The 23,245-nt window shown below is 36.8% G+C and overlaps 1 protein-coding gene across 8 annotated transcripts in view; it reads right to left on the bottom strand.

Moving 5' to 3' along the window:
• Slc4a10 (solute carrier family 4 member 10) overlaps nt 1-23,245 on the bottom strand; it is a 265,310-nt gene that overhangs the window by 126,878 nt on the left and 115,187 nt on the right. For all 8 annotated transcript variants that reach the window (XM_052726362.1, XM_052726361.1, XM_052726367.1 and 5 more), the window contains exon 3: nt 3,418-3,564. In XM_052726362.1, the coding sequence (XP_052582322.1) occupies nt 3,418-3,564 (147 nt within the window). The remainder of the gene's footprint in view (nt 1-3,417; nt 3,565-23,245) is intronic.

Here is a 23,245-nt window from a genome sequence, read left to right as displayed (position 1 = left end):
CGATGCCCACATAGTGATAAGGGGTTACTTCGATACCCCACTCACCAATAGACAGGTCACCAAGACAAAAACTAAACAGAGAAATTCTGGAGTTAAGTAACATCATAAATCAAATAGACCTCCAGACGTGTATTTTATCCAAACACAAAAGAATACTCTTTCTTCTCAGCAGTTCATGGAACTTCCTCCAAAACTAACCACATACGTGGACACAAAGCAAGCCTCAGTTGTAAAAATCACAATCTGCATCCTATTTAACCACCAAGGATTAAGCTGGATCTCAACAACAGAAATAACAGAAAATATACAAACTCATGGAAACTGAACAACTACTACTGAATGAAATGTGGGTCAAAACGGAAATAAAGAAATAAATTTACTAGAATTGCACAAACATGAAAACACAACATACCCGAACCGATGGGATATAAAGAAGGCAATTCTGAGAGGTAAGTTCATAGCACTAAGTGCCCTCATAAAAATTGTAAAGATTTCCTTAGAACTGTAAGAAATAATACCCAAAAGTGAAATAATCAAGAAACAAGCAAGAAATAAAAGTCAGGACTGAAATCAACAAAATAGAAACAAACAGAACAAAACAAGAAAACTAAAATGATCTATGAAACAAAGAGTTGATTCCTTTTAGAAAAATCAACAAGATTGGCAAACCCTGAGCCAAATTAACTAGAAGATGGAGAGAGAAGATCCAATTTAATAAAATTAGAGATGAAAACGGAGACATTACAATAAAATAAATAAAACATTAACCCCAATTGTTAGAAGTTATTTGGAACATGAAAAATCAATGAAGGAATTATATTCATAATATATAAATATTCAACACAACAGTAAGAAAAAATCTAATTATAAAACATATAACTTTGATAGTCATTTCATAAAGGAAACTATAAAAAAGCACATGCATTTTCCCAATTCCATTGTTGATAAAGAAATATAAATTAAAGCAATGAGGTGCTATTACTCATATTTCCAGAGTATCTGATATTAAAATAGTAGCATTAACAACTCTAACTTAAAAGTGTAAAGTGAAATAAGCACTGATGCCCTGTTAGTCAGAGCGTAAATATGTACCTAGTTAGGAGCAAGTATTTGGTATTACCTGTTAAAGATGAAAATATACACACTCCATGGTGCAGCAATAACCCGTCTAACTCATATGTATAAAAATGTGCACTGGCAGACATGAAATAAAAGTATCCACATGATTTTACTCATAGTTGCTCCTACACTCTGAATTTCTATCAACAGTAAAATGCTTAATATACAGAAGCACATTTGTATATTACATAATAATGAAAATGAATAAACTAAAGCTACATCAGAAAACATTAGTGAGTTTTCTTTTTCTACAAAAAGAATATTGAACCAGGATCTCCTGGAGGATCTCCTTTATATAAATTCAAGAACATGAAAAACAGTGTGTTTAAGAAGACAGGATATTAAGCCTTCCTAGAGAATGAGAGCAGTGATCTGGAAAAAGCAGAAAGGTTCTGGAGTCAGGTCAGTTGGTTGTTAATTGGGTGTTTCTAAGTCATACATAGTTCAGTGAGTTGTGCAAGTGTTAATCTATGTTTTAGTACTTGTGAATTCTGCTATTATACTGTAGGAAAATAAAAATTTTAAAACATTTTGGTTATTATCTATCACCAAATTGGGAGTTAAAACAGGAGCAAAAGCTATGATCTACCAAAACATAGCTCTTTGAATTCTGATTTTCTCTATCTGTCCCATTTCTTCTGAAATGTGCATTCAATTTGCCATCTAAACCTAGAAAAATACTCCATCTAATTACAAGACTATGCTAATATATACAGTATCTTTGTATACAATATTTTAAGTAACTTGCTAATAGAGTTTATATTCTCAAATTTATTTCTACTGCTTATAGATTAACCAGCAGTAACTGACATAATCCTCTTAATCTTCTTTTAACATTCTTTGAGAGGCTGAAGTGGAAAAAATCAATATTTCTGAATTTCTCTCAAAGTCATTCATATTTTTACTGACTATAAGTTCACACTTCAAACTGTTCATTCTAAAATACTCATTAATAGTCCCACTTACAGACCAAATTTTTAATTATACAAAGTGAGTAAAGTCTGACACTAAAACTAACAAGATGCAAAACTGAGTAGTTTCCATTTGTTACAGTAGAGAGGAGTATTAAATAATTATATCACATTTTCATGAAAACTACTGCACTTACTGATTACAGTATCAAAAGTAAGGGGGTAGAGACAAGGGTAGTCAGCAAACTGCTTGTTGTGCCAGCATCACAACCAGTGAACTCCAAGTTTACTAAGAGGCCTGTCTCAGAAAAATTAAGGTGATAGCAACTGAGGAAAATACCTGATGTCAGCTTCTGACCCCCACTCCACGTATAATACCCATATGGACACACACACACAAACATGTATATACACATGAACACATGCATACATACACCTAAAATTGCTTAAAAATTAAAGCGATTTAACCTCATTTGTTGTTAGAAAATATTTTATGTAATCAAACATCCTCATTGCCACCACTACACAGTCAATAATTTTTTAACTCACTAAGAAATCACATCCCAATGTTCTAGCGAACCAAAAGCAGTCATCACTTATCCTTTAGCTATGTAAAAGGTCTTTCCTTTTAAAACAGACAGGTTCTTAAAATACCGAGTCAGATAACAAGTAGCATTATGTCTGATGGTATGGAGCATGTACTGGGGTGACAGAACTCTCAAGAGTACCAAACTTCAAACACTTCTCCAAAGACGTTGTTAAATTGATGGCTGACCTAGAAGTTTTAGCTCAAGTTACTCTGTGTTTCACTGGTTCAAATACCACTTTACAACATACAATGTGAAACATCCAGATTTCCAGCAGATAAACCTCATGCTCCTTGGAGTTTTTCATATTTATTCTACATGTCTTTAGAAAGTAAATTCTGAACAATTTTGAGGCACTTGCAGCAATATCTTATGATGTTTTCTTTGGACTCCTTCCAAGTAAGAAAAATATTTGTCATTAGAATATTTCTTTGAAGCTTTCTTTCAGTATAGAAATATTTATCACAAGTCCTCACTATATAGAATATCAAATTTCCAATTGAGTGTGACGGTTTTTAGAATATGGTACAAATCTCAACATGTGACTGAGTATTTGAATTTACCCATTATAGAATAGGATTAATAGCAAATGATTGATCCTACTAAAGAAACTTGACAAAAATGATGTGCAGGAAGTTATATTGTTTGGAGACTGCCCATGAACCAATGGTGTTCCTAATGAAATAGATCTTAGGTCTAAGCCTCCGTAAAGATACTCAAACAGTTTGGAAGGAAGGAAGTAGGTGGCATAAAAAGCCAGTGCTTTAATAATTTATTAAAACAAAGAGAATGATGCTTACCAAAAGAAGGTGACTCTCGTCCATCATCTAGTCCCGAATCTCTCTCTCTGTCCCTCTTTCTGTGCTTATGACCACGATGCCTGTGACGACGATGGCTCTTTCTTCCACCCAGAGGCACGTGAACTCCAATAAATAATGTTCGATGACCTTAATTACAAAATAAGTACACAAATTAAAACTCTCAATATTCCAAAACACAAAAGATGATGATTTACATGTTAAAGGAATCTCAGTTCAATTCAATTCAGAACAGTAATTATTTTTGAGTGTTTATGGTGCATAAAGCTTACGGTTTGGTATTGCATTTTAGCATAGTTTTTTTTTAATGATACTTAGTTAAATGTACTACAGATGTAAAAACCAAACATGAATAATATTAGGCATTTTGCTATAATTTTGTAACTATTCTTATTATTAACTATCTTAATAATTTCTGTTATCATTCGCCATACTATAATTATGATTATACTCTTCATTAGAAAAAATATCTGCTTTCTCCCTACACTTAATTGTTTTATTTTACCATTCTCTACTACTGTTTATAATAAAAAAAAAAACTATAATGATGTCCCTACTAATGACAAGGTCGTTTTTTTTTTCAGTCATTCTCTTCTTTGTGTTTTGTTTCATTCATTTTATTTCCTTTGTTGATTCCTCTTTTATTTACTCATTGAAAGCTGGGGATGTCATTGTCTATCCTTGTGCGCGCATGCGTGTGTGTGTGTGTGTGTGTGTGTGTGTGTGTGTGTGTGTGTGTGTGTAGGCTCTAAGACATACACCTTGATGTCAGATTTCTTTCTTGAACTCACAATCTATATATTGTTCTACTTACCAGACATAATCACCTAAACAACCTTCTTACAGGCATATGATCTTTAAAAAGTCTATGAAACTCATATTTTTCTTTTGCTCCAAGTATGAATTATCTGTCATCTATCTTAATGAATATACCATCTATCCATTCATCTCATGTTCTCTTCAGTATCCCAGCTGTTACTGTCCTGTTTTGGACCCTCATCATCTTTCATCAAGATAATTAGAACATCTATCCCCTTTTGTGTATTATATTTAGGTCTAGCATCAATATGGAGGTAATTTTTATGGAAAGCTTAGGTCTTATTCTAGATTATATTCCAAATAACCATTGTGTCTATATTCTAATCTGAATATCCTACATATCTAGAATTTATTTTAAATATCAAATTAGTTCATTAGATTTTTACCTGAATGCTTTAATCTTTATGTACAAAGAAAACCTTGCACATAAACAGCTATAGTAACTTTATTCACAGTTATACATATCATTCAATAGGAATAAAACATGGATTTTCTAAGAAAATAAAAAATAAGCAATTAAGAGGAAATTTGTATAAGTAAGTAAAGCACAACTTCAAAAAAAGTAGACTGTGTGACTCTAAAAACTTTCTCAAATGCAAAATAGTACATATGCCATAATACCAGTACCTGGGGCTTTTTGTCTCCTCCCAAACCTCATGTATTAAGTATTCAACCCTGATTGAGACTATTTTGGAAGCTGGGCATTCACAGAGGCAGTTAAATGAAATAATACATAAAGTAGCCCAGACCCAGTTAGTATTCTGACAAGAAGAGGTGTTAAGGCCTCCTCCCTCAATTGCTTTCTAAGTGGAGACCCAAAGAAGCAACGTGAGAATATACAGAGAGATTGCTCCCTATAAGCCAAATCAAGAACAAGCGTACACCTGCCATAGACTCCCTACATCTAGAACTGTGAGAAAATTAAATTCTATGGCATCTTGCAATGGCACTCCTAGCTAACTAACACGGAGAGAGAATGCTAACTAAAATTCTTATGGTAATATTAAATTTCAGGAGACATTTCATTAAATTGTGATGTTTCTTAGATATTCAATGCATATTATTTAGGCTGACAGTATTTCCTTTAAAGGAATAAATGAACTATATAGTTTTATTGGCTATTATTGTACTAAAATTGTGTTTTAATTTTTAAAAAATAAAGGTATTTATTTTGAGGCAGAATCAAAATACCTCCAAGTCCTAGAAGTATTAGAACCAAGACTGGCACTCTAACCCTCAAAGAAAAATCTGATATTATGTTTATACACTGGTAAGGGAGATTAATAGCATAAACCTGAAGTAATTACAGATCAATCCTCTGAAAAATGTCAAGCTAAAAATAGTCTCTGTATTTGTTTTTTGTGTATGTGTATGTAACTGTTCCGACTAATTCACTTCAAATGCTAAAATGCACAGCTTTTACTGGTATTTAGACAGGAAATAAAGAAAAGGAATTCATATCTATTCATATCTCACCTTGTTTATCACTGCATTCGTGACAACATTGCTCTGGGATGCAGTAAGTTATAAAGTAGCAATTGAAAGTCTGCTCTCCGAGCTTTAGTCAAATGCTTACTTACATTCAAATCCTGTCTCTGCAATACATTTATATAAGCTTGTTTCACAAACATAGAGCAAGCACAACTAACATGGACTTCGTTGTAATAATTGCTTCTGATCCCAAAATCTAAAGTTGTGGTTTTGAATTAAAGAAAGAACATAAACATTTAAAATTTACTGACATTCAGGAGATTTTCTACAAGGGTACACCACAGCTTGATCTTTCGGCTAAGATGACATATATGTGTTTTCTACAAGTATTCAGATAATATAATGGATATGACAAAGTGTTGAACACCGTATCTGTTACACAAAGGACATTGATACTTTTTATTTTGCTCTTCTGTTCACACTGCCAACTATCAAGGGCTTAATGAAGTAAGAAGGGATAACAAAATTTCTTAGTCCCAGGTCATTGTCTTCCTGCTTATTTCTATATTTATCAGCGTTTCTATATTAACCCTGGCTTAAGAAACAAAGGGATCACCTCAGGCCATCGATGTGTCCTATGATACTATATCCAACACTGCATTTTCTCATCTGATACATCACTTAAGGAGAAAAACACTTCAAGAAACTAATGATGGACTTACTCTGTGATAAACTGGAAATCATTTATCCTGATCTGAATTACTTTTCAAGATTATATAGAAAGCAGCTTTTATTTTTATAAGTAAAAGCCAATTTTTTACTGAAAAGAAAACTTTAAAACAGACATAAATCAATTAAAATTTCAACAAGAATTTTCTTTTTATTGAAAATAGCTTTTTTCTCACATAATATATCCTGTTTATGTTTCCCCCTTCCTCTACTCCTCTCAGTTCCTCCTCATCTCCCTTCCCAACTGGATCCACCCTCTCTGTCTCTCATTAGAAAACAGACTTCTAAGAGATAATAATAAAATAAGTTTAAAAAAACAAACACATCAGAATTTAACAAAACAAACAGAAGGAAAAGAGCCCAAGAAAAGGCACAAGAAACAGAGACCCATTCATTTCCACACTCATGAATCCCATAAAAACACTAAACTGGAAACAATAATATATAAGCAAAGGACCTGTAGGGTAAAAGAAAGAAGAAAAAATATAAATAAAATTAAACTGACTGGATAAAATTAACAAGAAAAAGGGCTGAGATGACATTATGAGACAATGAACCTCCGAAGACGCAGTTGAATTTTCTGTTGGCCATCTACTGCTGGACATGAAGCCCATCCCTAAGAATAAGTTGTTTCCTTGGAGGAAACTAAATTTTCATTTGCAAGCAGTTATCAATTGGAATTAACTTCCGGGTTAGAGATGGGGGCATGTGTCCATTCCTCCTTTCAGCCTTAGGGCCCCATCTGGAGTAGACCCATGCAGGTCCTGTGCATGGTACCTCAGCCTCTATGAGTTCATATGTGTGCTCATCATGTTGATTTAGAGGACCTTGTTTACTTGGTGTCCTCCATCCCCTCTGGCTCTCACACTCTTTCTGCCTCCTCTTCCAGGGGCTTCCTTGAGCCCTGAGGAGAAGGATTTGATGGAGACATCCCCATTCTGTTTGGGACTGAGTGTTCTAAGGTCTCTCACTCTCTGCATAATATCTGGCTGTGGGTCTCTGTATTTGTTCCCATCTGCTGCAGGAGGAAGCTTCTCTGATGTTGGCTAAGCAAGGCGCTAATATAGAAGTACAGAAGAATATCCTTAGGAGTCATTTTATTGCTTCAATAAAAACAACAACAAAATAATAGCATTTGTTTTTACCCTAGGTTCCTGGGCTACCTAGTCTCAGGTTCTTGATCACACAAGCAGTGTTGATTATGGGTTTCAACTCTTGAATTGGGCCTTAAGTCAAATCAGATATTGTTTGGTTACTCCCACAAGCTTTGTGCCACCATTGTAAACAAGACACCACTGTATTTCAAAGAGTTTGTGGCTGGGTTGGTGTTTGTTTTGCCTTTGGAAGCATGCAGAGTATGTTCCTATACCCAAGATGACAGAACACAAAGGTGGAAGGTTCTATGTAGGCAACTGCTCAGTCTCTCCATGTTCAATGAATCATGTAGAAGTTGTCTTCAACAATGGAGCCTTGCTGTCAGTTTGTGGAGAGCAACCTGTCTTGGCAACAGCCTGGGTTATTTGGAGATTTCCATGGGACCCCTTTGGCCAACAACTCAATCAGATGTAACCCAATCCCAGTACTGGAAGCTTCATTTGGTGACAAGAGATGGACAGTTGGGAGGCTCTGTCTGCCCATTATTTGGTGACTTCATTCAGATTGTCTTCATATATGTATATATTTTAGGAGGCTTTTTCCATGTTAGATTTACATGCTACCCCTCAAATGGCCATTAATTTTAGCTATTTCTCCCCATATTCCCTATGTGCCCCCTTCTTCCCTCTGGTTCCTCTGGTTCCAGCCCCTCTTAACTATTTTCCTTTCCTAGGCAGATGTATCTGCACACCCTCAGTCCCTTACTCTATACCTAACCTCTGTGGTTCTACAGATGGTAGCTTGTTATCATTGACTTAACAGCAAATATCCAAATATAAGCAAATACATACCATATTTCTCATTCTGGTTCTGGGTTATCTCACTCAGGATGATTTTTTCTAGTTCCATCCACTTACCTGAAAATTTCATGATTTTATTTTTTTAATGACTAACTAATACTCCATGCATAAATGTACCACATTTTCTTTATCCATTCTTCTGTATGGGACATCTTGGTTGTTTCCAGTTTATGACTATTATGAATAAAGCAGCAATGATTATGCCTGAGCAAGCATCTTTGTGGTATGATTTGAAGTATCCTTTGGGTATATGACCAAGAATGTTACAGCTGGATCTTGAGGTAGATCTATTCCCATCTTCCTGAGGAACCACCACATTGATTTCCATAGTGGTTGTACCAGTTTGCACTCCCATCAGCAATGGAGGAGTGTTCCCCTTTCTCAACATCTTTGCCTGCATGAGCTGTCATTTGTTTTATTGATCTTAGCCATTCTGATATATGTAAGATGGACTCTCAAAGTAGTTTTGACTTCCATTCCCCTGATGGTAAGGATGTTGATCATTTCTTTGTTTATCAGTCATATGAGTTTTCTCTGTTGAAAATTCTGTTTAGATCTGTACCCTATTTTTAAATTGGGTTGTTTTCTTGATATCTTGTTTTTAAGATTCTTTTCAGTTATGAGCCCTCTGTTTGATGAGTAGTTGGTAAAAAAAATCTTTTCACATTATGTAGGCTGCCACTTTGTCTGATTAATGTGTCCTTTGCCATATAGAACCTTTTAAGTTTCATGAGATCCTATTTATTAACTGTTAATCTTAGTGCCTGTACTAACAATGTTCTGTTCAGAAAGTCTTTTCCTGTGCCAGTGAGTTCAAGGCTATTCACTACTTTCTCTTCTATAATATACAGTATATCTGGTTTTATGCTGATCTATTTAAAGTTTAATTTGGGGCAGGGTAATAAGTATGGAACTATTTGTATTCTTCTACATGCATACAACCAGTTTGACCAGCACCATTTGTTGAAGATGCTGTCTTTTTTCCAATGTGTATTTCTAACTTCTTTATCAACCATCAGGTGTCCATAGGTGTGTGGACTTATGTCTGTATTTTCAATTTGATTCCATTGATCAACATGTCTGTTTTGTGCCATACAATGCTGTTTTTATTAGTATAGCTCTGTGGTACAACTTGAAATTGGGGGTGGTGATACCTCCTGCAATTCTCAATTATTCAGGATTATTTTAGCTATCCTGGGATTTTTGTATTGCCATATGAAGCTGAAAAATTGTCCTGTCAAGATCTGTGAGAAATTGTGTTGGAATTTTGATGGGGAATGTACTGAATCTGTAGGTTGTTTTTGGTAGGATGGCTATCTTTTACTATATTAATCTTAGGATCCACAAGCATGGGAGATCTTTCCATCTTCTGATATCTTCTTCAATTTCTTTGTTCAGTGTCTTAAAATTTTTATCATACAAGTCTTTCACTTTCTTGGTTAGAGTTACCCCAAGATATTTTGAATTATTTAATGCTATTGTTTAGGCATTGTTTATCTTCTTTCTTTCTCAGTCCATTTTTCATCTGTATGTAGGAGAGCCACTGATTTATAGTTAAATTTGTATTGACTGAAAGTATTTTTTAGCTGTAGGAGTTTCATGGTGGAATTTTTGTTGTTGTTGTTGTTGTTGTTTTTACATCCCAACCAAAGTTTCCCCTCCCTCCCCTCTTCCCAGTCTCCCCCTACTTCCCCTCTACCCCCACATCCACTCCTCCTCCACTGTTTCTCTTCAGATACAGGCAGGCCTCCCATGGACCTTAGCCAGCCAGTGTGAATAGGCTCCTCCTATTCTATAAATGCTGATGAGGCAGTCTAGTAAGAAGAATTGCTCCCAAAAGCAGGCATTAGAATCAGAGACAGCCCCTGCTCTCACTGTTAGGAGTCTCACAAGAAGACCATGCTACACAACTGTAACATATATGCAGAGGGCCTAAGTCAGTCCCATGAAGGCTCCCTGGTTTTCAGTTCAGTCTCTGTGAGACCCTATGAACCCAGGTTAGTTTAATTTGTGGTTTTCCTTATGGTGTCCTTGACCACTCTGGCTCCTACAATCCTTCCTCCCTCTCTTCTCATGGTGGAATTTTTAAAGTCACTTATATACACTATCATATGATCTACAAATAAAGATATTTTGACTTCTTTCTTTCCAGTCTGTATCCCGTTGGTGTCCTTCAATTGCCTTATTGCTCTATGTAAGACTTCAAGAACTATATTGAACAGGTATATAGAGAGTAGACCAACTTGACTTGTGTTTGATTTTAGTGGAACTGCTTTAAGTTCCTCTCCATTTAAGTTGATGTTGGCTATGGGCTTGCTGTAAATTACCTTCATTACATTTAGATATGTCCCTTGTATTCCTAATCTCTCCAAAACTTTTATCATGAAGGAGTGTTGGATTTTGTCAAAGGCCTTGTCTGTATCTAATGAGATGATTATGTGGGGTTTTTTTGTCTTTCAGCCTGTTTATATGGTGGATTACATTTATTGATTTACCTATCATCCCTGAATCTCTGGGATAAAACCTACTTGATCATGGTCAATGATCTTATTGATGTTCAATAATAATCTTTGTGTAATGGTCAAGTGTAGAATCATTTAGACATGAGAATATCTTGAAAACATAAGCAGACAGTATCAAGTGAGGAAAAATGTTTGAGACAAGTACAAGACATTAAAATCAAACAAAATCCCAGCACAGAGAAAGGGAATTGAAAACAAAGTCTCAACCCTAAACAGAATGCTATTTGCAATTGACACTTGCGGAGAAAATTTAAATCAATTTTTTTCAATGGACTATCACTAGATATACCATCTACACTCCAGAGCAGGATACATGCCCAGAAGTAGTTGGACAACACGAAACAAACTTCATGTGTGTGTGTGTTGTGTGTTTTTTTTGTTTTGTTTATCTTTGGTTTTGTTTTATATTTGTTTTAAGAGGGAAAGGATGAAAACGGATGGGTAGGGAGGATTTGGGAGAAGTTGGGAGAGTGGAAAGAATATGAACAAAAACAAAAAATCTGTTTCATAAAAAATGAATAAGTAAATACATTATTTGCATAGCAAAAATCAATCATCCCTAGAATTTAGGACAAAAGCTAAAAATGTGATTATTCTTCTCAATTTCTTGCCAAATTGTGCCTAAGTTTTTTCTTCAAGAAGTTTTGAAAACTTAATCCAAATCCTTCCCTAGTTGAGTCTTTGTTAGATGAGAAGTTCGAGATCACAGGAGTTTTCATAGAACTCACAATGAAATCTGAGAATAATGGATGCAAATAGAAAATAGCTGTGGACTGGGAAAAATGTCTCCCCCAAAGGTCAGAGCTGTTTTTTATTTTTAACACATATGTCAGTAAAGAGAAAACACTTTTTTCCAAAGAGCAAAACAATGACTCAATAACAACAGTATTACTTCTGTGAACAAACCATGGTAAATCTTGGCATGACACTTAAATTATGTTGATACTATTGTGTTGAGAAGAATCAAAATTGTAAACATTTTAATTATACAATAACACCAGCACTGAAGGAGTTCTTGATGTAGAGATGGCTGTGGCTTGTGTAATGTTTACATTGCACAGTGAAGAAAGAGATTCATTTGGTGACTAATGTTAACAACGATATTTAAAAACTAAAACCCTTTTCATTTTTATTTATCTGACTTGAAGGAAGTCAAACCATCTACTCATGAAGAACATTGTGTTTTATTCTGTGAAATGATTATACCACACAGCTGGTACATAATTACTGGGATGCTATCACCATTTAGATATGTCAATCACAGGAAACAGTCATTACATATATTAAGTACATACATTAAGCTGAATAAGCATGTGATCTTTAACACAATGTAAACTCTAAAAGAGTCTGAAAACACAAGACATCACTTATTATAATGTATCAAGGAATTCTAATACAACAGAAAATCTTTGCAATAGAGAAAAAAAGAAGGAATGTAATATGAATTCATGTGTGCATACAGCAAAAGATATTAGACCACTGCATGGTTTGTCCTTGTTTTGTTTTGCTAAAAAAATAAGGAAGCATTAAATGAGTACTGGTCACTTTTACCTGCCTTTGGTCCACATTTATATTCATTACCAAAGAGGAGCTAATTAATGACTGTACTAGGTAGAAGGTAGAAATCTTGAAAGCCTCATAGTTGCACATGAAAAGAGGCATATCCAGGTGGTGGTGGTGCATGTCTTTAATCCCAGCATGTGGGAGGCAGAGGCAGGTGGATCTCTGTGAGTTAGAGGCCAGCCTGGTCTACAGAGTGAGTTCCAGGAAAGGTACAAAGCTACACAGAGAAACCCTGTCATGGAAAAAAAAAAAAGAAAGAAAAGAAAAAGAAAAGAGGCATAGATAAGACCTCTAAATAGTTAAAAGATAACATGGCAGGATATAGCCATACAGCTCTTGGGCATATACTCAAAGGACTTTACATCCTACTAAGGAAATAGCTGTTCATCCATTTTCATTGCTGCTCTATTCATAATAACCAGAAATTGGAAATAGCCTAGATGCCCATCAACTAATGAATAGATAATGAAAACATTATATATTTACACAATGATATTACTCAACCATAAAGAATATTAAATTATAAAATTTGCAGGTCAATGAATGAAGCTAGGAACAATCATCCCAATCATCCTAAGTGAGGTAATCCGGACCCAAAAAGACAAACATTGCATGTTTTCTCTTATATATGAATGTTAGCTTTTAAATTTTCAATATATGTGCTACAATCCAAATAACCACAGAGGTTAGGTTCCTATTGAGAGACCAGGGAGGAGGACAGGATCTCCCAAGGAAATAGAAATAGAATGTAGTGTTATGGCAAGATAAAGGGAAACTAGAAGAGAATGATTGAATAGGGAGGGGAAAAGAAAAGCAGGGTAAGGGAAGGAATGTGGGGAAAGACAACTAACACTAAAGGCCTTTGGAAAAAACATATGGAAACCTATACTGGAGAAGCATCCTGAAATATACATATATGAAAATAATCTGAATGGAGTCAACATATAGTGCAGGAGACAAGGCCCCAATTAGATATGCCACCAAGTCAAACCCCAAGCGCCAGGGATGAGTTACATGTTGCAGAATCATTAGCCAACAGGGTTCCATGGACTACTCCAAATATCACAACACTCTTGGTGGCTCTCAACAACCTGATGGTAGGTCCTTGTGCTAGAGACAATACTTGCTTCTGCCATCAAGCACAGAGAAGTCACTGGTGCCTAACCAGAAGCTTCACATCTGCTGACTAGGGTTCATGGTGCTGGAAATTACTCTTTGAGCTTCAGTCTCAGATAGCTACAAATCCCGTGATCTACAACAGTGACATGTCTACAAGATACACTGATGCAACAGTGGCACAAGTGTTATGGGATAACCAACCCCATTGTTATTGAATTTAAGGCCCATTCTATGAAGTGGCACTCATAACTTACATTGTTTAAGTGACCAAGAACCTGAAGGTAATGGGCCTAGCAGAAAATTTACCATTATTCTGCTGAAGGAACATAGCAATAAAATAACTCATGTGGGGGCCCACAGAGGTTTCCTAGTGAGATCTGAGCTTGCTTTTACCACCAGGGCTGCATTAGGGAATGGCTTGACCATGAGCATTGTTATCAGGTGTTTGGAAGGGTCTGCACTTGGCTGTGCTAGGGAGAGGTCTTTGGCCCTGCCCCTTGGCATTCCTATAAAAAGTCCTTTTGAAGAGACAGAAGGGGATGGTGGATATTGATCCAGGCCCTCCTGAAACTATCCTGTGTTTCTGTCTGTCTCTTCTCCACACTATCTTTCTATCTAAATACTTCTTATCCTTCTCTCCTCAAAAGCACCCTCGGAAAAAGTAGGAGCTGGCCTCCCACAAATCCTAATGAAATATTGCTATACCTATAGATCAGTGCATTGCTCAACCCTCCATAAAAGAAGATTCTTCTTGCAGTAGACATGAATTAACACAGATACCCACAACTAGACAATGTGCAGAGAGGGAGAAACTTTGTAGCATTTAGTCCTAAATGGGATGTCTTCAACAAACTCTTCCCCTCAAGGCTCAGGGATCTATGTGAAAGAGAAGGTAAAAAGGCTATAAAAGCAAGAGATGGTGGATGACTCTGAGAAAACAGACACAACAGGATTAATGCACACACGAACTCTCAGGGTCTGTGGCAGTACATACAAGACCTGCACAGGTTCAATCCACACAAAATCTCAGCACTGAAAAGACAAAGTAGATTCAAAGTCTCACCTAGAGGTGAGAAGCTATTTGCAAGTCAAACCTGCTGAGAAAGGGAAAATCAGTTTTCTTCATTGGAAGTACTGGGTATATCAACCACACCACCAGGCAGCTCCAATTCCCAGGAGTAGTTAGTCAACACAAAATGAACTTGAATGTGTATTGGGTGGGGAGGGGTTGGTATCTGGGGGGCATTTTTGTCTTATGATTTTCTCTTTGTTTTGTTTATGTGGATTTTTTTTTTGAGAAACAGAACATGAAATTGAGTAGGGAGAAAAGTGAGGGAGGATCAGAGAAGGTGGGAGGAGTTGGACAAGGGAGAAAAAGAGATCAAATAATATTGTATGAAAAAATTAAATATAAAAAGAACCCAAAGTAACCATGTTAAAAAAGAAGAAAAGAGAAAGAGGAATCTATTCAATCACCTCTTGAGTCTGTACTTGACGAGATGGCTTACTTTGACCAATGGGCATCAGCAAATGTGTCACAGAGACTTGAAGAGAGTTCATGCACTGGTTTCTACTCTCTATTGCTTTTGGGAATTCAAGCCACCATGTAAGCATGTTCAAATAAGGAGACTGAATGATGAGAGATCATTAACAGTCTTTGTTGACAGCTCTCCTGTTAGGCTGAGGAATAACCAGTCAACTTCTGCTGACTATCATCAACTGACTACAGATGGAGGAGTCTGCTAATTTAGGACAGAATGAATAACTAGTAGATTTCCACCCAAACTGATGATCTGTAACTAATACCCTAGTTCACTTTTTGTTGCTGTGGACTTACCAAAAACCAACTTGGGGAGGAAAAATCATATTCATTTTATATCCTATAATCCCACAATCAAGAGAAGCCAGGTAGCTGCCAGCCAGACATGGAAACAGCAGGAAAGTAAGATATACAGAAAGAAGGAAGGAAAGGAAGGAAGGAAGGAAGGAAGGAAGGAAGGAAGGAAGGAAGGAAGAAAAGTACAAAGCCCTGAGGCAAAATATAGATAAAGAGAAACAGATTAAAATAAGAGCTAAGACAGCATTCAAAATTAATAAGTCTCTATGTCATGATATGGGAGCTGGTTGGCGGCTCAAGAGAAAGTCTGTTACAGGAAGTAGGTACCATATTGACTTGAATTAGCATTACTCTGTACTTACTTTATATATAGTCACTGCACCCTTTATTACCCCTTTAATAGTTCTATATAATGTACTCTGGATGATAAATATATGACAAAATGACATATGAAAAGTTTGAGGGTTTTAAAAATAAGAACAACTCTAAATCAACAGTATATGAAAAAATGTCCAAACACAGAATTGGCAGAAAAACATGGCCTAATAAATGACTTTTTGACAAAAAAAAAATAAAGAAAACTTAAAGCAGCGTGTAAGTAAATGCCAAGTAACTTAGTCCTAGAGACAGATACAAGAGTTTAAAGCTAAAAATAAGAAAGTCTATAAATGTCTATAGTGTGCTATCTATTGTGCTAAATAATTTCCTAATTAGATCTCCTTTGATCTTCACAAAATACTGGTTTCTTTAAATGTACATTGCAATAATTTATACTAGCAAAGAGAAACAGCTGCTTTTTATGGTTTTTCCACAAAATTGTAAATTGAAGCGATTCACTCAGTTTCACAATATGGCTAAGCATTAATAGGGCCAATGCTCGGCCTTAACCCCCAGTCCTGCTATTCTTTCCTGACTCTAGTCACTGAAAACATTGAGACACAGAGAAAACACCTAGCTCTAGAAAACGGCAACCTTTACACATCAGGTCCATGGAGACAGGAGGGTGGGGGGCAGCAATGGGGGTTACAGGGCATCACAGCTTGGTGAAGGCTAAGATGAAACTTTCTATACTTCCTGCCCCCAAATTTCCTTTTTTTAAATGATCTTTTACACATAATTTTCTACATTCAAAAGTAGTTTGGTCAACTCACCCTAATAAGGCTAATTTCCCTTTCTCACAAGAATTTCTTAAATAGTTATATTATTTTGTGGATACCAAGTAAGTGCCTCCCTCTCAGTAAAGAATATTCAAAAGAATAACTGGGACAGGGGCTGGAGAGATGGCTCATTGGTTAAGAGTGCACTGGCTGCTCTTCCGGAGGTCCCTGACTGGCTGCTCTTCCGGAGGGAGGTCCCTGCTTCAGTTCCCAGCACTCATATGGAAGCTCACAACTGTCTCTAACTCCAGTTCCAGGGGATCTGGAACCCTCACACAGACATGTAGGCAGGCAAAGCATCAATGCACATAAAATAAAAATTAAAAAATAAGTTATTAAAAAAGTAAATGGGCAAGTTGAGAGCAAAAAAGAACTGAAATGGGGTTAGAATCACGTGCTCTTCTGCGCCTAGTTCATTTGGGTTTTTTTTGGGGGGGGGTTGCTGTTTTGTTTGTTTGTTTGCTGTTAATTTTTTTCTTTTGTTCATGTTACAGTACATATTTTGGTCCTTCTTTCTTTCTTTCTTTCTTTCTTTCTTTCTTTCTTTCTTTCTTTCTTTCTTTCTTTCTCCCATTTCCATTCTGCCTAAACCAGCTTCACCCCTATAAGTTTCTTTCCCCTAGTTATTAGTTTGGCTTTGTTGAGTGTCCTATAGAATGTAATCATGACTGTTTGTATAATTCTGCACTTAGAACTAACCATCAGAGCCTGGTGGGCTTGCCAGTGGGTACACAACTTAATAGCATGCCTCCTCCTCTCCTAAACATGTTGGTTGCCAACAGATCAGTAGTATGTGGTAGAACCTGTGGATCTCTTCCACTTTTCCTAGCTGACTATCAGGAAGGCTCAACCCATTCTGCAACCCATTTTTCATCCTTTTATTTTAGACAGTATCTAAAGAATCCTTTAGCAAGAATGCAGGAAGAATCAAATCCCTTGCTTTGAGAGTTAAAGTCTGCGAATTATTTTTGAAACAACTGGTTTCTTACACGCAGCTAAACGGGCAGGAACGGGTAACCACCACCAGCCCCCATCTCGAACAAATACTGTGGCTGCAAACTGGCAAGATTCCCATCTCAACAGCAGCCACTAGATGTGCATGTGTGCATGTGTGTGTGCGTGTGCGTGTGCGTGTGCGTGTGCGTGTGTGTGTGTGTGTGTGTGTGTGTGTGTGTTATGTGCTACAATTCTCCTATGGAGATCAGGGAACAACTTGTGGGAATTGGTTCTCTCTTCTACCAACTGGGCCCTGTGGCTCCAACTCAAGTCATCAGACTTGGCAGCAAGTACTTTTACCCACTGAATTCATCTCACTAGCCCATACCTGTTTTTAAAGGGGCATATTATTGGGTCATCCTAATCACCACTACTAGAGAGCTACAGATTTAACAAATATGAAATAATAAATGAAAACATTACATTGCCATACATATTGCTATCATTCATTTGGGGGGAAGGGGAGAGAAGTGGGAGGGGGCAGAACAAAGGAATCCATGGCTGATATGTAGAACTGAATTGTATTGTAAAATTAAATTAAATTAAATTAAAAAAAAATACAGTAGTTATATAAAATTCAAATTTAACTTGGTATTCTATATATGTATAGAAGGTAATGAAAATAAATTTTAAAGTTTTAATTTATTTTCTCTTTGTTGTCTCACACTTTAGATTGCACCAATCCCACACTGACATAGAAGACTAAAAGTAAAAATTGCTTAATCTCAATTGTATTGAGGTTTTCTTTAACCACAATCCCAATGTTATCTAACTATAGAGATTTGATATCCTTCACTAGGTATTGTCACATGAAACAGAACAATGCCTGGTAAGAACATGCTGGTGGTGTTAAGGAGGCTGGATGGTGGGAAAGACACATTAGGCAGTACACAGGAGATGACCAAGTGGAATAAATCAGTGGGAACGGGAAAGATGGCACTAATAACAATTCAGAGAATTTAATAACAACATAATATACAAAATAAGCACATAAACTTTTAAATTGTATGGTCTTGGTTTTAGATAATAGAAAAGATAAAAATTATACAAAACATGCATGAAACAAACAAAAGAAAGAGTTTAGAGAGCAAAAAGTTATACAATTGCTGTCACTCATCAGAATGCATAATATATGTGAATAAAGTAACTAATAATGTAACTTCAAGCTGTTGTTTTTGAGAAGGTGATTATTTTCCACTAAATATATTGTACCTGAGATTTAAAAGACATTTTTAAACACCTGGCATTTCTACTAGCTGCACTCAGAATGCTAAATTATGCTACTAGTTCTAGTAGCTAAGATACACATAAATCCTAGGAAACAATTTTCAAATAGAGAATTTTTAATTGAAAAATATTTCTATTTATAAGATGTTTGTCTCCAATATGAGTCCTAACTCTCTTCCATTTAAAAATATTTATTTCGTGTTATCTGCATCACTAAACGTGCCCCTTGAAGTCATATGACTTTCCATTACACAAAGGGAGGAGCTACCGCCTCTCTAACTTCAGTGCTATGTCCTTCATCACTGGTCCTCTCCCACTTACTCCTAAACTACATCATCCTGCACATCACTCCCACATTACCTAATTCCAGGTACATCCAGATCTTATAAACCTGGGTGTGAATTTTAGACCCATTAATAGCACAGGTGCCTATCTTTTGGTGTGTTCTGAGGATAAGAAAAATAAGTCAATATAAATAAGAATTTTTTATATATTTTAAAATTTTTAATGTAATGTCATCTTTGTCTCTTTTTTATTAAGAAATTTTTTCATTCATTTTACACATGAATCAGAGATCCCCCTCTTCCCTCCTCTCACCGCCTCAACCTCCCAACCCAAACCACACTCCAATCCCCCCTACAAGAAGGCAAGACCTCCCATAGCGAGGCACATCCAGTAGAGGCAAGTCCAAGCCCTTCCCCCTGCCTCAAGGCTGCATGAGGTGTCCCATCATAGGTAGTGGGCTCCAAAAAAATCTCTTCATGCACCAGGGATGGATTCTGATTCTATCACCAGAGGGACTCCCAAGCAAATCAATCTACACAATTGTCTCACCACGTGAGGGCCTAGTCCAGTCCCATACAGGCTCCACAGTCATTGATCCAACTTTCATGAGTTCCCACTAGTTTGGTTTAGTCATCTCTACAAGCTTCCCCATCATGATCCTGATGCATTTGCTTATAGAATTCCTCCTCTGTCTCTCCAACTAGACTCCTGGAGCTCTGCCTGGCATTTGGCTGTGGATCTCTTCATCTGCCTCCATCAGTCATTGGAGAAAAGCTCTTGACGACAGTTAGGGTATTCATTGATCTGATCACTGGGGCAAACCAGTTCAGTTCAGGCACCCTCTCCACTATTTCTAGTTGTCCAAGCTGGGGTCATCCTTGAGGATTCCTGGCAACTTCCCTAGCACTGGGTTTCTCTCTATCCCCATAAAATCTCCCTCCATCATGGTATCTCTCTCATTGCTTTCCCACTCCATCCCTGTTCCAGCTCAACCATCCCATTCCCTTATGTTCTCATCCCCCATACCCTACCCTCCATTGCCCACCCCTCACCCCCAGTTCGCTCATGGAGATTTCATCTATTTCCCCTTCCCAGGGTGATCCATGCATCCCTCTTTGGGTCTTCCTTGTTAGCTAGCTTCTCTGGACTTGGGAGTTGTTGTCTGGTTATCCTTTGCTTTACTTCTAGTATCCACTAATGAGTGGACACATACCATGTTTGTCCTTCTGAGTCTGGTTTACCTCACTCAGGTTGATATTTTCTAGTTTCATCCATTTGCCTGCAAACCTCATGAAGTCATTATTTTTCTCTGCTCAGTAGTACTCCATTGTGTATATGTACCACATTTTCTTTATCCATTCTTCAGTTGAAGGGCATCTAGGTGGTTTCCAGGTTCTGGCTATTACAAATAATACTGCTATGAACATAGCTGAGCATGTGTTCTTGTGGTATGATTGAGCATTCCTTGGGTATATGTCCAAGAGTGGCATAGCTGGGTCTTGAGGTAGATTGATTTCTAATTTTCTGAGAAAGCACCATACTGATTTCCAAAGTGGCTGTACTAGTTTGCACTCCTACAAACAGTAGAGGAGTGTTGACTTGCTCCACATCCTCTCCAATGTAAGCTATCTTCAGCGTTTTTTATCTTAGCCATTATGACAGCTGTAAATTGGTATCTCAGAGTCTCCATTGAAAAGTCGAGTGTTATTCTGATGGGTCTGCCTTTATAAGTCACTTGGCCTTTCTCCTTTGCTGTTCTTAATATTCTTTCTTTATTCTGTATGTTTAGTGGTTTAATTATTATGTGGCGAGGGGTCTTTTTTTTTTAGGGGCCTATAGTCTGTTTGGTGTTCTATAGGCTTCTTTTATCTTCATAGGCATTTCCTACTTTAAGTTGGGAAAGTTTTTCTTCTATGATTTTGTTGAATATATCTTCTGTGCCTTTGAGTTGGGATTCTTCTCCTTCTATTCCTATTATTCTTAGGTTTGGCCTTTTCATGGTGTCCCAGATTTCCTGGACATTTTGTGTTATGACTATTTTGGCTTTGGTGTTTTCTTTGACTGACGAAACTATTCCCTCTATTGTATTCTCTACACCAGAGATTCTTTCTTCCATCTCTTGTATTCTGTTGGTTATGCTTGCATCTGTGTTTCCTGTTTGTTTACTCAGATTTTCTATTTCCAGCATTCCCTCTGTTTGTGTCTTCTTCATTGTTTCTATTTCACTTTTCAGGTCTTGAACTGTTTCCTTCACATGTTTAATTGCTTTTTCATGGTTTTCTTGGCTTTCTTTAAGGATTTCTTCCAATTTTTTGTTTGCCTTTTCCTCGGTTTCTTTAAGGGAATTTTTCATTTCCTCTTTAAAGGCCTCTAGTATCTTCATAAAGTTATTTTTAAGGTCACTTTCTTCTGCTTCTTCTTCATTGTGATATTCAGGTCTTGCTGTTGTAGAAGGAGGGCTAGGTTCTGGTGATGCCGTATTACTCTTTATGTTGTTGTATGTATTTTTGCACTGGTGTCTACCCATCTCTTCCTCCAATAGGTGTAAGAGGTGCCTGTGTCTGAGCGAGCTGCTATTAGTTCAATCTGTGCTTGCTATGTCTGTGTTTCAAGAGTACCCTCTGAGTCCAGTCTTAGCTCTTTGTCTAATTGGAGCTGGCAGATTCTGTATCTCAGGGAACTGCTCTTGGTCCAATCCAAGCTAGCTGATTCTATGGCTCAGGAAGTCACTCTCGGTCTTACCAGGGCTCTTGGTTCAGTCAGAGCTGATGGATTCTGTGTCTCAGGAAGTTACTGGGGTCACAAGAAGGTGGATATTGTGGTATGGAGTAGGTCTTATAGATTGCAGGGTCCAATGGGGGGTGGGGTTGGGGGGGCTGCTCACAGGAGTTTTCCCTGCTGGCTGGAAACTGGGACAGAGTTGAGCAGTGGTTCCTGTGGAGTGGCTGTGTCCAAGGGCCTGGGTCCCAGAGCTCATCTTTGTTTCTATGAGCAATTTTTTATCACAAATGACTTAATTATAGTCATTACCTTCTAAGACAGTGGTTCTCAACCTGTGGGTTGCAATCCATTTGGAAGTTGCATATCAGGTATTTACATTATGATTCATAACATGAGCAAAATCACAGTTATGAAGTAGCAATGAAAATAACTTTTATGGTTGTGGGTCACCACAACATGAGGAACTGTATTAAAGAGTTACAACATTAGGAAGGCTGAGAACCACTGCTCTAGAATGAAAATGCCTACTCACGGACATCAGTGAATGTTATAGAATATTGGTTTACACTGTAAAGATGTGTCTCTGCTTAAGGCACCTTGTGATTGGTTTAATAAAGAGCTAGATGGCCAATAGTTAGGCAGGAGAAAATAGGCACAACTTCCAGGCAGAGAGAGAGAAATTAGGATCAGGAATCTAGGGGTAGATTTTGCTAGACTCTGAAGAAGTCAAACATATGGTATAGAATAGAAGTAAATGAGCCATGTGGCAAAATGTAGATTAAAAGAGATGGGTTAATTTAAGTTATAAGAGCTAGTTGGGAAAAAAAGCCTAAGCTAAGGCCACACTTTCATAACTCATAAATCTCTGTGTCATTAACTGGGGGCTGGTAATCCAAAGATAGTCCAACAAGAAAGCTTTCTACAAATGAAAAACAATCCAATTGTGTCCTGACAATTGGAAAACTCTTTTACTAATCATTCTGTATTCCCTAATAATGCTTGACACAGAAAATGTTTGTAATAATGCAGCTATAACAATTACATTATTCCTCAATAATGCATTTTATATCTAAAAGGATAATTCAGTATTTTGCTGTAATTATTTGTGAATTAATAAGCATTAATTTTTCATTTATCTGTCAGTGGCTTATCCATGTCAATATTTAAATCCAAGATGGTTTTTTCCATGTAATTGAACATATTTCTAGGCTAATTTCTTTTTGTGTTGGGTCTCTTGGTGTGTTTTTTAGAGAGGATAAGCATAACTTTTCAAGCATGGTCAATGTACTTTCTGAAACCAAACACCAATTTAGCATTACTATAAAATGTATCAAAGCAAAGGCAGATAGACATATCTAGCCATCACATGCAAAATCCCAACCTGTAATATTAATGCAGTGACAGCATCCTCTAAATTTAGAGTCAGTACCTACTTATGGAATTACATAT

The sequence above is a fragment of the Peromyscus californicus genome, unplaced genomic scaffold, assembly GCF_007827085.1.
Source record: "Peromyscus californicus insignis strain IS unplaced genomic scaffold, ASM782708v3 Scaffold_7__1_contigs__length_154581171, whole genome shotgun sequence".
Classification (NCBI taxonomy): Eukaryota; Metazoa; Chordata; class Mammalia; order Rodentia; family Cricetidae; genus Peromyscus; species Peromyscus californicus.
Note: the sequence above shows the minus strand (reverse complement) of the source record. Positions and strands in the feature narration are given on the sequence as shown.